The 15827-nt window shown below is 42.4% G+C and overlaps 2 protein-coding genes across 3 annotated transcripts; one reads left to right on the top strand and one right to left on the bottom strand.

Moving 5' to 3' along the window:
* The first annotated feature begins 1916 nt into the window (after positions 1–1916).
* On the top strand, positions 1917–13665 carry E2F5 (E2F transcription factor 5). 2 transcript variants are annotated; one of them, XM_065751882.1, is made up of 9 exons: positions 1917–2099; positions 4986–5095; positions 5726–5889; positions 7142–7183; positions 8183–8247; positions 9832–10096; positions 10796–10996; positions 11441–11485; positions 12759–13665. In XM_065751882.1, exons 1-9 carry the CDS (start codon positions 1980–1982, stop codon positions 12866–12868), a joined length of 1122 nt encoding a protein of 373 aa, XP_065607954.1. In that variant the 5' UTR covers positions 1917–1979; the 3' UTR covers positions 12869–13665. The 2 variants fall into 2 exon arrangements, with proteins under 2 accessions (XP_065607954.1, XP_065607955.1); XM_065751883.1 differs by lacking the exon at positions 1917–2099 and having other exon boundaries at positions 5024–5095; positions 5728–5889; positions 12759–13491.
* Positions 13419–15814, bottom strand: RBIS (ribosomal biogenesis factor). The gene is made up of 3 exons (XM_065751893.1): positions 15560–15814; positions 14320–14436; positions 13419–13608 (listed from the first exon to the last, which is right to left on the bottom strand). Exons 1-3 carry the CDS (start codon positions 15683–15685, stop codon positions 13540–13542), a joined length of 312 nt encoding a protein of 103 aa, XP_065607965.1. The 5' UTR covers positions 15686–15814; the 3' UTR covers positions 13419–13539.
* Positions 15815–15827: the final 13 nt, after the last annotated feature.

Below are 15827 nucleotides of genomic sequence, written 5' to 3'. Positions count from 1 at the left end.
TTCTTCCCATCTGCTAAAGCAGGCTCCTGTAGCACAAGTGACAACAGACTCAACTGACCTGACTTTAACATTACTTTGTTCTGCCTCCCTCTCAAGATGGGTGCTCTAATATAGTATAGCTGTATAGGTAACTTTGCATGAGTACTAGTGCTAATAGAATGCCACAGGGGTTTGGTTAACTGTGTAAGGCCTGTTGGGTGCGTTACCAACTTATGAGAGCTTAAGGGAGCCATATGCTAAGGCGAGCTGCTGCTTCTTGTGAGATTCAGCTTTAGCATGGAATGGAAGTGAAGGCCTTGGAAATGAGAGCACAAGCTGAAAGCAGGGTCTGCACCACCACCACCGACTCACTGTGGTAAGTGGTCTGAAAATGCACAACACTGAGATCTGGGATTGCGCTGTCTTATAAATTAGGAAGATGACATGCATGTGGGAGGGGACAGAAAAGATGTGCTGCAGTTCTGGTTCCCTGCACCCAGCACTTACACCACGGAGGGGCAGAGCCATCAGTTCCAGACAGTATCCCCTCTAGTACTGAACTCTCTCAACTAACATATGTGTGTACTGTTAAACTTGTTAAAGGCTGACTGCTTTGAAGCACATTGGTAATATGTAAAAATGAATATATACTGTTAACGATTAGTAAGGTGTGAGATACAACTAATCATGTTGGTGTCAAGTCTAGTAAATTTTGTTGTAAAGTTTAAAATTTGGTTGATTATCAACAGTCTCACATTATCACATGCATTATCATGTGCAAATGAAAATATCAAGGTGGCCTTGTGCTCTCTACACTTCTTTCTTCAGGAGCCACATTATAATTTGGGAAAATGTTCTATAACGTTTACATGGATGTCAAACAGAAAGGTTGTAGTATTCCTGCAGCATTTCAGAATGCTTTTCTGTTGCATTTACCAAGTGTTTCCTTGTACACTTCTCTAACTCTCTGACCAAGGCACACTTATGATACGACTGAATAATCGGAATGCAAGGTAACACACCTTCCTCATACCTGCATTCAATTTATTAATGTTTGCTCAAGTTTTCCTTCCAAGTTTTTAATCTGAAGCCATTTCCTGATTTTGTCATAGGGAGCTGCTACTGTTTTTTACCACAGGTTCTTATTGTTCCTTGCTCTTGGCACAGAAATCTCCTACTGTAGCACCTGGCCACATACCTGCGGTGGCTATATTGTTTGCTTTTCACGTGTCTAATTCTGCCTCTGGCATTGTTTCCTTCTTTATGCCTGCGTGGATTTCTTTGAGTTTTTTAAAAGCTAATTCTTGTAGTGGGAATAGGCCTCAAAATGATAAATTGATCCACGTGTGGTGCAGATCAAAACTGTACGAAATGGAAAAATATCAGTCTCAGATGACTGGAAAACATAATTGGATAAATAAAAATATAATTGAAATATGAACTCTGGACGTTGCCATCCACATGACATGTTTTCAGGCATTAACCACAACCGTTTAAAACTGGGCTATATTATTAGATTTTGTTTTCATTTCCCACAAAACAACAGATTTTTTTCCTAATCAACAAAAATGTGCAATTGTGAAGGAAATTCTGGTGCTGAGTGAGAGGGGGAGGGATGTGATTCAAGAGCCAGTGCTCACATAGGAGGGTCTTCTATTTTACTATGCTGGCCCACAACGTCAGAGGTGGATATTGATGGTACGGCAGTAGAGGTTGAACCTTCCCACCAATATTCCGTTATGTGTTGCTGCTGTGTGACAGATGGCAGCAGAGGAACAGTCTGACACAATCGCGGTGGTGACAGCGACAGCGCCCGGGCTGCCTATGGAAGCCGCAGCGTGGCAGGCTGAGGCGGTCCCCGCCCGCCGCCCCGTGCCGGTGTCCAGGCAACGGCGGCGGCGTCACTTCCTCCGGCCCCGCCCCTCCCGCCGCAGCCCTCGGGCCGGCTCCGTTCCGAGCTCGGGCCGTTGCGGCGGTCCCGACACGTGGCGCGGTCCCGTATGGCCGCGGCGGCCGAGGCGGCGGGCGGCGGACGGCACGAGAAGAGCCTGGGGCTGCTCACCACCAAGTTCGTGTCGCTGCTGCAGGAGGCCAAGGACGGCGTGCTGGACCTCAAAGTGGTGCGAGGGCTGGGCGGGGCGGGGCCGCCATGGCCGAGGCGGCGGGGGAGGCCCGGTTGCCGCGCAGAGCAGCGCGGCGCTGCCGGGGGCGGCTGTAGGGCCGCCGGGGAATGGGGCCGGGGCACTGCCGGCTGCGGTGGGAGGCTGAGTGCCGTGGCTGTTTGTTTTCGGCCGTGCGAGGTGTAAGGTAGCGATAACGGTTCCCGTGCGCCGTTGGTGCCGGGGGACTCTGAGCAGCCGTGGTGAAGGAGGAGGTGACAAGAGAGCGGTGCTTGGCAGGCTGCGGATAAGCAGCTCGGTGCCTTGGTTACTTGAGCCCTTTTGGGAAAGCTCACTGCGTTCCTTGGCTCTGTTAGAGTCCTTGGAGACTTCAGAGACAGCTCTTCAGCGGCTTACAGTGGAAAGTGAAACTTGTCAGTGAGCTGCGAAGGGTCTTATAGCTTTTCTAGCTATGCTGGGTGCTCAGATGTGCTTGGAGCAGTGATGTAGGGCAGTGCAGCAGGATGGGTCGGGTGTTTGCTATTCACTTCTGTGTCGAAGGAGTTCTCCCACCAAAGGGAAATGGCAGCATCTATGGCTGGGAGAAGGTAAACAGGCACCACAGTAACGACAAAAAACTTCGGCTCAGGGCGTCTATTGGAAACTGGTTTCTGAATGACAGGACACGGTTTGCTTTAAGTAAGCATTAACCAAAGAGAACAAAACGTTCGTACTTTCATAAGCAATTAGTCAAAATGTACGTTTCTGTAATCCAGTGTTTCTCATACGTAAATCACGCATGTAGGGAAAAGTGAAAAGCAGTGTGCATGCCCTGCTGGTGTGCTCAAGGAAAAGAGGGACAGAATGCTCCTGGAGTGAAACTGTTTTCCAAGAGATGGTTCATTCATTGAAGTTTTCAGATGTCTCCTGTTGTATTTACACATATTGACCATCTGAGTCAATTTCTGTACGAAAATACTGAGTACACCACGAAGAAAACAGGATCTGGTAACCTGAAGTGTACTTTGTGATTTATCCATGGAGAACAAAAGGCAGTGTTACAGAGCATTTCCTGATGTTGTCTGGGTACCTCTGTGGCTGGCAGCCAGTGAAGCAGCTCCATGGGACACAGGTGCCAACCCACGATGGTGCTGACTCTGTGCAGGTCGCTGCTCCTCACTCCAGGTGTAGTTGAAGTCCCAGCAGTTGTGTGTTGAACTTTGGACACTGAGCGCTTCTCTGCTGATGCCTGACAAATCATAGGAGTGAGGATTTTCTTGACTTGGAGGTTAAATCGTATAGTTCTTCCTGAGTAATTGCATAGCTGTCCCTGAATAACCCTGTGTAAGTAAACGTTGCTAAGGAAGTAAGCTTAAGACATCAAGTGATGAGATGGAAGGGAAAGAAAGCAAGCTTCTCTGTTTAGAAATCCACCATTTGCAGGGAATGGTTAAATAAGGAAAGATTGCAGTGAGTGAATAAAGGCTAAGCCACCTGAAATTACACCCAGAACACAGTGTGTTCCTTCTCTATGGCATTATACTCTGGCTTTCACCTTCATTCCTTTAGTAGACTTGGTTCGTAGCAGAATGCCATTTCTGCTGCACTCGTGACTAAATTGTATTTCTGATCAACAGTGCAAAGCATTGAGTACCCCGAAATTTGTTCACTTGCCACTGAAGTTTATCCTATTCCATGGCAAGAGACAGAAAACATTGCAAACATGGGCACAGGAAGGGATTTGGGTTGATTGATGGGGTTCTTGTGTCTCTGGAAAGTCCAGATCAGTGGAGTCCTAAAAACTAGGCAACCAGAACAAACAAACAGAGTACCACCAAAGGCAAAATTTCCAACTGAAAAGTTATGCATTGTGTAAGAACTTAGCTTCTGATCTCTGAAGTGCCTACCTGATGGGAAAACAAAAGGAAGATGGAGAAGAGATTGTCCTTCTACTTTGTGCTGTTTCTGTACCTCAAAGAAGGTTCCCAGTGCCCACTGCCATCTCTTTGCATGACGTTTGCTTGAAGGGAAGTTTGCTGATATGATCTAAACACCTTTCCTCTGTCCCTGCTTGAATCAGGTTCTGAAAAAAAGAAAAAAAAAAGTGCGGAAAGCACATCTTGGAAGGCTTCACATCAGGTACATAAGAATCATCATGGACAGAACTACAAATGATCAAGCAGCCTGTTTCCTCTGAGTTACAATGTGCTCTGGTGTCAGTGATGTGTTGTGATGGCAGATACAAACACACTGGCCTTGGTCAGAATGGAAAGTGGTGGTGGCTGCCACGATTGGTACAATCTGTGTTGGGGTTCTGGCAGCTCTGAATGCTCTTGAGGCTGTTTCCTTGTGTCCTGTCACTCGACACTTGACGTGGCTTATGGGGCAGTGCTGGCTTACAGTCTTGCTGCTCTCCTGTCAGCCACTTTGGGAAATTACTCCCTGTCCTCCCATATCCCAGCAGTTTAATCCAGAGAGTATCATCAGAGGGGATAATAAACTCAACATGCTATTGGCCTCAGAGTCTTGTTTTGTTGCAGTGTTGCCATCTTCCTCCCATACTGTTTTGTGCCTTGTAGAAGGAGCACTGTTAGGATGGGCATTGCGTGGTGTAGATACCAATGGCAGCACTGGAAGTTCATATGAGCACTCCTCCCTGGTGAAGGTGGGCTTTCTGGCCTTGCCTGAGGTGATTTCCCTCACCATCTGGAAACCACACTTGCATGTCGCTCCAAGGAGATGCTAAGCTTCTGAATTTATCATTGAGCATCCTATTCCTAAAGGAAGAGTCCAACTATTGCCCTTCAGAGTCACACCATTATTATTTGGTGTTCTTTTCAGGGGAGTAGGTGAAAGTGTCTGTTGTTTTCCCCAGGTTGCTGATAGCTGTTGCTCTTGTCTCCACAGGCTGCTGATGCCCTTGCTGTAAGGCAAAAGAGAAGGATCTATGATATCACCAACGTTTTAGAGGGGATTGATCTCATTGAGAAGAAGTCGAAAAACAGCATTCAGTGGAAGTAAGCTTTGTCAGTTCTACATTTCTTCCTGTTCTTGAGAGCAACAGAAACTGCCTTCAGCCATTTCTCCTGACCAATTAACACAGAGTGAAGTTAGTGTTGCTCTCAGAAATGAGCAATGCAACATTTCAGAATGACATCCAAGTTACAAATGAACTTCATCGGTCTTTCCTTTAATTTGCATCTTTGATACCTAGAATCGAGTTTAAAAGATACGGGAGGGATACTTTCAGATACTTGCAGTGTTACTTTCTATCACTCACATTCCCTGAATCGTGGAAAGGTACTGGGGAACGGCATTTCCACCTACCCACCCCTCTGAATGATTTTCTCTGGTCACTGAAGATGAAAAGGTTAAGAGGGAAGGAGGGGAGGAAGAGCCGTGAACCATCTGTAATACAGAAACACCACATTCCAAAAGAATATAAGGTTATGTAGAGGGAAATTCTAAAGCTGACCTAATTTTTTTAAATGTTCATTTTTTTTCTTCCCATAAAATGCTTCTGGAAGCAGAAATTTCTTTCATAATGAATTTTAGAAGATTTTTTAAGTTATTGAAAGCATGCTTAGGAAGTATTCTTTTAGATTTTCACTCCTTGTGGTTTCATGAACTTTCATACTTTTTTTAAGAGGAGTAGGTGCTGGCTGCAATACAAAAGAAGTTGTGGACAGGCTGAGGTATCTTGAAGCCGAAATTGAAGATCTGGAACTAAAAGAAAAAGAACTGGATCAACAGAAACTGTGGCTTCAGCAAAGCATCAAGAATGTTATGGATGATTCTACAAACCACCAATATCCTTTTCAAGAAATGGTGTGCATCTTGGAACAAGAATTAAAACGGCAATTAAAGCATAGGTAAAGGGTGAAACGTGCTGTAATCCATTGCATCCATAAGCAAAGGTTAAGAAAGGCTAGGTTTTGTGTTGTTTTTTTTCTTTGTCTCACCTGGTTTTGGTTCAATAAGAGTATAGAAGATGTTTGCATGACTTTTTAAGCTCTGTAACTGTACAGATGGTAACCTGAAAATAATCTAGCATATGTAGGTATGGCAGTAATTTTTAAGTCCACAGTATCATCCTGGTATGTGTTTTTAGATTAATTGTATTGCCTTTAGGCACTTGGATTTACACTTTCTCAGCTGTGTTTTACATGAATTTCCTCCCCAATCCTCCCCACTCTTCACTTCCCTCTCTTGAGAAGTTTAAGCTATGACCCACAGATGAGTTGAGTTGACAAAGACCTGAAGCTTGATAGGTTTGGAACAGGAAAAAATTTCTTGTGTGTAAATATCCGTAAGAAGAAAATTATGATACAAGCTATATTGCTTGTATCACATTTATCTGTCTTGCAAGATCTTGTGCAAAACAGACTCATCTGAGATTTGGAACAGGAAAATGCCCTTCTTATTGATAGTACTGATGATAAGTACTTAATTATACTTGCAATTGCTCCTCAGAGGCTATACCTGTAAAATAGATTTTGTAGTAAAGGAGATTTAAGTAAGACATGAAGATAAATGTGCCACTGGGAGAGTTAGCAGTGGAATTAATCCCCTAGGGAGGTTTTCCAGAACAGGAGGGGTAAACAACTGTCTGGAATGTCTTAATAATTGATCTTACCTCCAGGCAGGGGAATGGGTCTGCAGATGGGCTCTCAAGTCCTCTCTAGTGGTCTTTTTATGTGATTTTTGGCACATTCTGATACATTGTTGAATTATATAGTGTCAAGTTAATGAGGTAAATGGTGTTTTTAAGAACAAGATTTTACATGTTTTCTGTTTGAAAAGAATCTCTTCTCATTCAAGCTATTCAGCTTCTCTTTTGGTATCTTCTTCACATATAGTTATTATTTTTTTTATTATTTTTTTACAGTACAGAACTGTGTTATTTCTAAAATAACCATTCTAAACATTGTAAATCATGCCTTGATTACTCTTTTGAGTAGCAGCAGTAAGCTTAGGCTTAGTTTGGACAAACTTATTTTTAAAGGCATCAAATCCCAGTTTCATGTTACTGTAAGAGAAATGTTCCTTGACATAAATTACATTTTCATATGTCACCCATGAAGATATCTGTAACTGTTTCAATGGTGAGTTGCTCCTAAGCTGTATTTTGTAAAGTGAGGGATTTCCTGATTTTCTTCTTGAAAGTTAACATGCTAACTAGCCTGCCTTTTCCCTACAATTATTTTGAGTTTAGAATAAATATTGAACAGTGGTCAGAAGTAAAAATACATCTTCTACTTTTCATGACCAACAGGTTCTGGTGTAGTTGTAGTCACAGGCTGTATGGAATGGAAGTTCAGCTGTTCTCAGAGTGCTGGTTTGAGATGTCTTTTTCTCTATTCATACTTTGCAGTAGCTTGCCTCTGACCCTAACAGAACCCGAGACAGGACTTGGTCTGTCTCACCTGAAGGCCAGCCAGGCCCAGAATTCTTAAAGTTTTCTGTTGACAACTTGAGTCAGAAGGAATTCCTTGTGATGTTACATGAGGGCAGTTCAAGGAGTTCGAAGGTGGGACACTGCTACTAAACAAAAAAGATTCCTTTTGTACAGGACAAATTTGTACAATTTGAACAAATTGCCAAGAATTGCTGACAGAAATTATTTCCCTCAATACCCTTTCTGGATCCTGAATTACTCAAGGGAATATTGTTGTTCAGCCTCACCTGACCTGAAAACCATCTCTTTGCCACAAGGAAGGTTGGGTTTCTTTATGAATAAAATGTAACAGTAGACAACTGCTGTGGAATTTTACAAAAACAAAATGCTGCTGAGAAGAATTAGTTGTTACAAAACATGGAGGAGTTGTTTAATATACCAGTTGCATTGTACTTGGTGTAAAATATATCTCAAGTGGTAGGGAAAGGAAAGCATTATCCCAAATTATAGATGGAGGTGAACTGATGTGTCCTGACTAACTAATAATTTTCCATGCACATAGTAAGCCACAGTTGAGTGTTATAGTCACCTGTTATGCAGCATTTTGACTAGCTTTAGAGAATTATTCTTATTTGAGTGGATATCATGCAAGGTTTAAGAAAAATATGCAGAATTAACACTTCCTTAAAAATTGCTATTTTACCAGGTGACACACTTCTAGCAATTCAAGCACCTTGTGGTACACAGTTGGAAGTACCTATACCCGAAATGGTACGTACTGGTTTCTTGTTTACCTGACTGCTGTAGGGGGACAGTGGAAAATGAATGTACTGTACCTCAGGATTTATCCCTGGCTGTGATGAGAGAGGAAGAAAAAATATGAAGCAAGTCTTAATTGAGAATGGAGGTACTGGGTGGGAAAAAGTGTAATTTTTTTTTCTTCTGCACGCCTAAATCTATGTATACAAAAGAGAAACTAATGGTAACTAGGCTTACATAGGAAACAAGATATGATAGTGGGTTTCTTTGTCCTCTCTTCTCCCTACATCTGAAAAGTTACAGCTTTCTAATTTAGGTGTAATAGTCTTGGATTTCCTTGAGAACTTTGTAGCAGTAACTTTTGTGTGTCAAATTTCAAATGTACTGTATTGCTAAATGAGAACTTGTACAAAAATGCCATTTAGGTGTTAGTCATGTTTAGTCACATAGTCATAGACTGAATAGAGAAACACACTGCTGACTTCATTTTAGCCAAAGGGTTTGTTAGACTGGGCAGGATTAGAGGAGGGAGCCAAATTACTTACCTCTGTCAATCTATAATCTTTTTTTTTTTGTTGTTTTTAATTGCAATGCTCTGCTTTAAATAGAGTTCATACCTTACATAGTTTGGAGAGAGCATTTCATGAAGCATGACATACGCAGTGCTTGTAGAATGGTGCCATTCAGAAAAGTTTCAGAAGCTATTTTTAATGAGGCTAAGCACAGGTTGATATCATAAGAGCATCCAAAGCTGGGACCGTGAAGCTGGTCCAGTCATACAGAGTCTTTGTTCATCTGTGCTGTGTTCAAGCAATGGTACAGTTTCCTGAGTGGTGAAAGCAGTTGTGATGCAGCTTTTTTGACATTTTATTGAGGACAAGAGCCGGTGATTTTAGTCTTCCATCAGCAATTACAAATGGGATGTATTTACTTTGGTTCTGCTCCCCTCAGGCTCCCTTCCCACTTTCCTCATCCTCACATTTTTTTCTAGAATATACTTGCTGAAAACCTGTTTGATGAATTAGCCTGAACCTACCAAAGGAATGCCTAGCAAATCAGATAAGAAATTGTTTCTACTCACTGATTCTGTGTCCACTTGGACTGAGCATGAATTTAATTACTGTGGCCTGGCTGCTCACAGCTAAGATGGTTCTGAAGCTCCGTTTAAGAGGAAGAAATCTAAGAGTACACAAACTTTTTATGTTTTGTTACTGATAAGATGTAGCCTTGCTGTGAATTTCATGTAACTTCAGTTCAGAACTTAGACAAGCCCTTAAAAATTATGTCTTATGTAACTGTTCTGACATAAATACATAACAGGATTGTAACCTGTTTCCTATTAGATCACTTACATTTGTTTTAAATATTTGTTTCCTGTCTGAATATGATTTGGTAAGTTTACAATTTCTTCCTAGTGTTTTAATTTAGAAGAGCACTTTATCTTCTGGGAGGTAAAAAGTACATTGAGAATTCTGTTTAAACATCCTCATTGATCACTGTGGGAAATAAGTCTATGCAATCACTATTTCTGATATTTCCAAATTCTGTGGGAATTATACACCATCTTAATACTTTCTTAATACACCATCTCTACAGGGACAGAATGGACAGAAGAAATACCAGATCAATCTTAAAAGTAGTTCAGGACCTATCCACGTACTGCTTATAAACAAAGAATCAAATTCCTCCAAGCCCATGGTGCTTCCAGTTCCTCCATCTGATGACCTCGCACAAACCCAGTCTCAGCCTGCAGCTCCAGTGACTCCCCTTAAACCTACTCCAGCTACTGAAAATCCACCAAAACATGATCTTAACCAAGGACAACAGTTGCCAGAAACAACAGTTGTGGACGCACCATCAGGTGGGTCCAATTTTTTTTTCCACCTAAGATGGGTGAGGAAGGGCTTAGGGGGAGGAAAGAAACAGAAATGGTGATAGGTAAGAGAAATGCATATCAACAATGTGCATAATGTGGCAGGTGTCTGTTAAGAAACCATCCCTAGGGGCTTACTAACAGCTTTCAAGAGGTTACAGTAAAGCTTCTTCCTCTTCTTTCCTCTGTCTGATTGGTGAAGCAGATTTTCCCCTTGTAGCTTATTGTCTTTATACTGAACAGGTTTTGCATGTGATTCTGGTTTGTTAATCTGAGATGTTCCTCCAGAATGCAGGGTGGAATGAAATTGCCAGTCTTAGATGGAGTGTATGATTTGAATATAGACCTTTTTGTGAGGCAGATAGTACAGGCACCAGTTCCAGCTTTTGTGCCACAAGGTCACTTACCTTCTTCCACATAGCCCCAGTGAGAGACTGCCTGAATATCAGCTATTTTTTTAATCATCGTTGTAGGATAATATGGAAATATTTAAGAAAATGCTGTCACTGATAGTCTACATTTCTTAGGGATCCTGATAAAACTGAGCTTGTAAGTTTGGAATGGGGAAGATTCTTCTCACCTCATTCCAGACATTAGCTCTGTTGTCCTCAAGAAAGCCAGGTGCAGGTCCTTTACATTCCTTTTTACACTGATAGATTTTTTTAATGCACTTTTCTGTCCTCGTAGGAAGCAGTTTGCAGCAGAACAGTACAACTCCAGCAACTCCTTATTCCAGCCTTCCAGACTCACTGTTGTACCCTGGCCTTTCAGGAGATGTCGTGCAAGCTACAGCTAGCTCCAATGACTATCAGACTTTGCTCCCTTTGGATGTTAACTGTATCCTCAAGCCAAACTCATTTGACATAGCAAAGATGGATGAGCCCACAGGTAGGAAGAAACAGTTGCTATTCAGTATTTTGATTATTTCCTAAGCCATTCTTCTTGCCAAGTTACCACGTTACAAGAAGGGAAGGATTAAGGCTTTTCCCACAGAGGAAATGGCAGGCCTTTGTTTATCTGCTACTCAAGTCATCAGGCCAGTTCTGGGCAGCAAGCTCATTTTGAGTAAAATACCTTTCTTTGCTATCAAATAAGCTACTCATTGCACAGGGCTTTAGAGTTATAAAAGATTGACTGTATTGACTGTATAGCTTGAAAGAGAGTAGAAGAAATTAATCAGGAAAAATTGAGGGATAGAAACAAGAATATAGCATGCTGTATATATATAAAGTATCTCCACAGCTCCTACAGTGTGCACATGAGCTTTACAGTTCAGTGTTGTGTTGCAGAGAATCTGCAGACTGCAATAACCACATGCTCCTGTTGTTGCAGGCAATATCAGTGGGGATATTATTGATGAACTTATGTCCTCTGATGGTAAGTAATTAGCATCCTTACTTGCAGTTATTAAAAAAGTAGTAGCATGTTTTTTATATGAACAGCACACTTGGTAGGTGCCTGTTAAATCTCATACCAAGAGTCAGTATGATACTACTTCTTTCCCCTGTACTGCCTCTTCTATCCTTGTCATTCTTGTCTTGGCACCCTTATCTGTTCCCTGCAACACTTTTATTTAAGTCAAAATATGAAAGACTTAATCCAGCAAGAACTCGCATGCATGAGTAACTCAACATGTCCAACAATATTCTACTTAATTGTAGAATAAATAAAGAACAGGTTGATGACTTGAGTGCTGCCCTGAACAAGTTTTTTTTTTTGTTTGTTTTTTTAATTCTGCTCTGCCTCAGGCCTCTTCCATAAGCTTTGAGCAGATATTTCAGAGCATGTTTACATGCATGCTGATACTCTTACAGTGGAAGAACAAACGCAACCCTTTTCTGGTCTTGCATCTCCCTGGCCATATGTATGCAGAACTGAGCCATAGCTAGTGATTCCATATACTCTGTGAACCCCTGCTGTGTCCCGCTGAACCCAGCTGGCTTTGTCCTTTTCCCATTTAACTGTGTTGTTCTATGAGCAGCCTGTGTTAATATCTGCTTTTCAAGCAGAAAAACTTGGGACTTATCTAGAAAGAAACACACAACTATAAGATCTAAGGGGAAAGCTGGAGTATGTAGATAAAATGGAAATGTAGAATGGCTACAGTGTCATCTGCATTAGTCTTCCCAAGGTACAGCATGAAGGCTGAGCTTCTCTTCCTGCATTCCTCAAAAAGGGCTTCAAGTCCATGCATGAAATGCAGCTCACAGAGAAGCTGGCAGCCTCCATTTTTCTTCAGTAAAATAGGGATAATATTTCCTTACCCAGAATAAATATCTGAAGATTAATACATACAATCCTGTAACAGGAAGGAGGTAAACATAAGTGATGGCTTTTCGACAGGATTTTTAAAAGCTGTTTAGGAGTTCCTTTGCTGCAGAAGGAGAGGTCCATATTTCACAGCTTTCACTCCATCCCCAGCAGATTTATGTGAGATCCTAAGAAAGAAGGTGTAGTAGACATGTCACTGCCCTAGTTAGAAAGCAGGTAGTCATAGTATGTGTTCCAGCATGCTTGTCAGATTATGAAGACAATATTTTTCTTGCTAAGACCAACCCTGGCACTGGTGATGATGAACATTCTGGATTATGAGATAAGGCTGATATTCCAAAAGTGTTTTAACTCAAACTAAACTGTTCCTGCTTTACAGTTTTTCCTCTCTTACGACTCTCTCCTACTCCCGGAGATGACTACAACTTTAACCTGGATGATAATGAAGGAGTCTGTGATCTCTTTGATGTGCAGATACTAAATTATTAGATATTGTGTCAACCAGACTACTTATCTACCTCTAACGATAACATTCTAGACTTCTTCATAACCTAAGTATTTGAATAATGAATGTATAACTTCTTAGTTCACTGACTCTGGGAGTATATTTCCTTTTGCTTCCTTTAACTACTTCACAAAACAAATTTGACCACCAGAAAAAAGGGCTTTTTATCAGAATCTTGGCATGCTTTTCACCTGAGTGTCCTTTGTGTAATCCAATGATTTTGGAGTCTTCTAAGAAAAGCAAAAATGCTTTATAGCTTTCTGATCACTAAAAAAAACAGTAAAATGATTAGGCTTTGCTCACAGTTACCAGCATTTTCTTTGAAGCTGTTCTGCCAAGAAGCTGTCTGTATTTTATAACGTTCCCATCAAATTTGAAACTTTCACTGCCAGGCTGAAAAGTGAAGAATATCACCTTGAGTTGCGCTTAATTGTTTCAGTGAACCAATTTTGTGAAGTGCCTTCTGTTTTAGCACTTTAAGTTTCTCACACTGACTTCTGACATTCTGCTTTCCTCGACGATAGGAAAGGTCTGTTTGTAGTTTGTATTAAAGTGTGCCAATACTTGTATATTAACAAGATTTTTTTAATAAAATTTTACAAACAAAGCCTGTGTGATCTTCAATTCCTGGAGTCTCTTCATCGTCTGTTACGTATTACAGCTGTGATAATAGACTTGTGGCAGCATCCACATTTGCTGGTTCATCTTGTGGAGGTACAGAAACCTGATAAAAGAAAAGTTCCAGTTTGAAGTACAAAGCAATTTCTTTTTGTGTCTGGGGGAGAAAAAAAAGGAAAAAAGCCAGCCAATGGTTTATGCTGCAAGTGAAAGACAAAATGTCACACCAGTAATGTACACAGCCAAATGGAAACAGGCATACCTTTTAGTTCAGGGAATACATAGAACAGCATAATTGTGAAACAGGGATGGAAAATACTATTGCTTTACGCTCCAAGTGGTCAAATTGAACGCAACGTCATGTACAGCTGTACTAGTGCAGTAGCAGTGGGACAGCCCAAGATCCCGGCCACGCACAAGAGCAAGCCAGCAGGAGTAGGGCCAGCAGCACTAACATGCACTTCCTTTTTTCTTCAGCCCTCACCCAGGGGTATTTGGCAGTTGTTCTTTGGCTCCCAGCCACGCAGAAATGTGATCACCCCAGGTGCAATACTCAACTCTTGTCCGGTTCCCCCTACTTCCATACCAGCCAGGGTGGGTTCACTTGTACTTCGTGTAATCTCATTGCCTTTTCTGTTCTCTAAACTATGCCCACAGCATCAGGAAAGCATTACCCCACAACCGAAGTTAATAAAGCTGGCTCCGTAGCTTTAAAGCCACTACAAGAATTGCCTGCACCCTTTGTGTCGGAATATGATGCTTTAAACACGTACATCCCTCTCGTTTCCCTGCTCAGATTTTCACAAAGGGAATTTACCTGCTGATTCTTCGGAGACTCCACTGCAGTACCTTTCGATAGCTGCTGTACTTCTTCCCGAATTTCAGCAAAAGCTTTATTTATCTTGCTAATTTTGTCAGCATTTGCTATGTTTATCTATAGGAAGGAAAAAAAACCTATCACACGTGGGTATTCTAAACTGAAATTCCATTGGCATCACTTTTGTACAGCTGTTAAGCAGCTAATGTTACATGCATATCTTATGATTACAGTAGGAACATTTTTCTCCTTGAGTTTTGGTTGTCAATTATATTGTTGAGTCATGTACGAATGTTGTGATAAATAATAAATAAAAGAATCTTTAGATTAGCAGTTTAATTGATAATAAACTATAGGGTGACTTGAGAAATACAGGCTCAGCTCCTCGCTTCAAATTACGAGTATATATGGGGCTGTGGGCAATTCAGTTTACACAGGCCTGCTGCTTTCCATGAGAGCCTGCTGGCAGCTCCCAGCTACAGCAGAGCTGAAGGGGTCAGCTTGGGTACTCGATACCCTATGAACTCAGGCAGGGACTGCTCTGCAGAACAAGGCTCTGCAGCTGGGATGCATGTCCGTATCCAAAGCTGTTTGAATAGTTATTACAGGGTTTCACCTATTGAGGAATAAGCACATTTTAAGATATTTTTTTAGCATTTTTCAATACTGCTTAAAGACAGGTAAATCCCCCAAAGGCTTCATGAATTAAAGAAATACAGCTTCAAACATACAGAATAAAATTTTACTCCTAATCAGCTGCTGACTTCTCACGAAGACGCTTTTAAACCTGTTTCTCCCTTTATTATACACAGCCCTTTAGACTAAGTGCAGATTTGATGCCAGTGACGTGAAATCGTTCCGGGGCTCCCTGTTTATCTCCAGTTTGTTGCATTCCTGTCTGTCAGCCAGATTAACCCGTCAGGTGGCTTTCTCTTGCAGAATGAGGAGATCTCAAAGGGATCTTTTCGGAGCTGCCATTTCACGCTGTTTGCACGGAGCGGTGCGCAATGCGGACCAGCACCTCACCGCCCTTGTTATATCCAGTCTAAATCTCTCTCTTTCAGTTGGAAACCGTTTCCCCTCATGCTACCACCACAGACTCCGCTGAAGAGTCTGTTTCTTTCCCGTAGCTCCCCTTCAGATACTGAAACGCCACTATCAGGCCACCTCGCGGCTTTCCCATCGGGCTCAACAGCGCGCAAACCCGCAGCCCCAGGGTAGCGTCTCTGCTCCCGCTCACCTTCCTCAGCCCGGAGGTGACGGGCCTCGCCCTGCCCTTCCCGCGGGCCTTCCCGGCGGCTGCGCCGCGGGCGATAGCGAAGACGTTGGCCGCCTTCGCCGCCTTCCGCGCCCGGCTCTTCCCCATGGCCGCCTTCTCGAGCAGCCGGCGCGCTGCTGACGTCACAGCCGAGCGCCGGGGGAAGCCGTGACGCCCCCGGCTCGGGATTCCCTCTCGGCGGGGCCGGAGCTCGAAGGCACGAAGCGTTTCGGCGTGGGTTGCGCGGGGC

Source organism: Cyrtonyx montezumae, unplaced genomic scaffold (assembly GCF_038088225.1).
Source record: "Cyrtonyx montezumae isolate F1298 unplaced genomic scaffold, pur_monq_1.0 scaffold_8, whole genome shotgun sequence".
In the NCBI taxonomy this organism is placed as follows: domain Eukaryota; kingdom Metazoa; phylum Chordata; class Aves; order Galliformes; family Odontophoridae; genus Cyrtonyx; species Cyrtonyx montezumae.
This window is presented reverse-complemented; position numbering and strand designations above follow the sequence as displayed.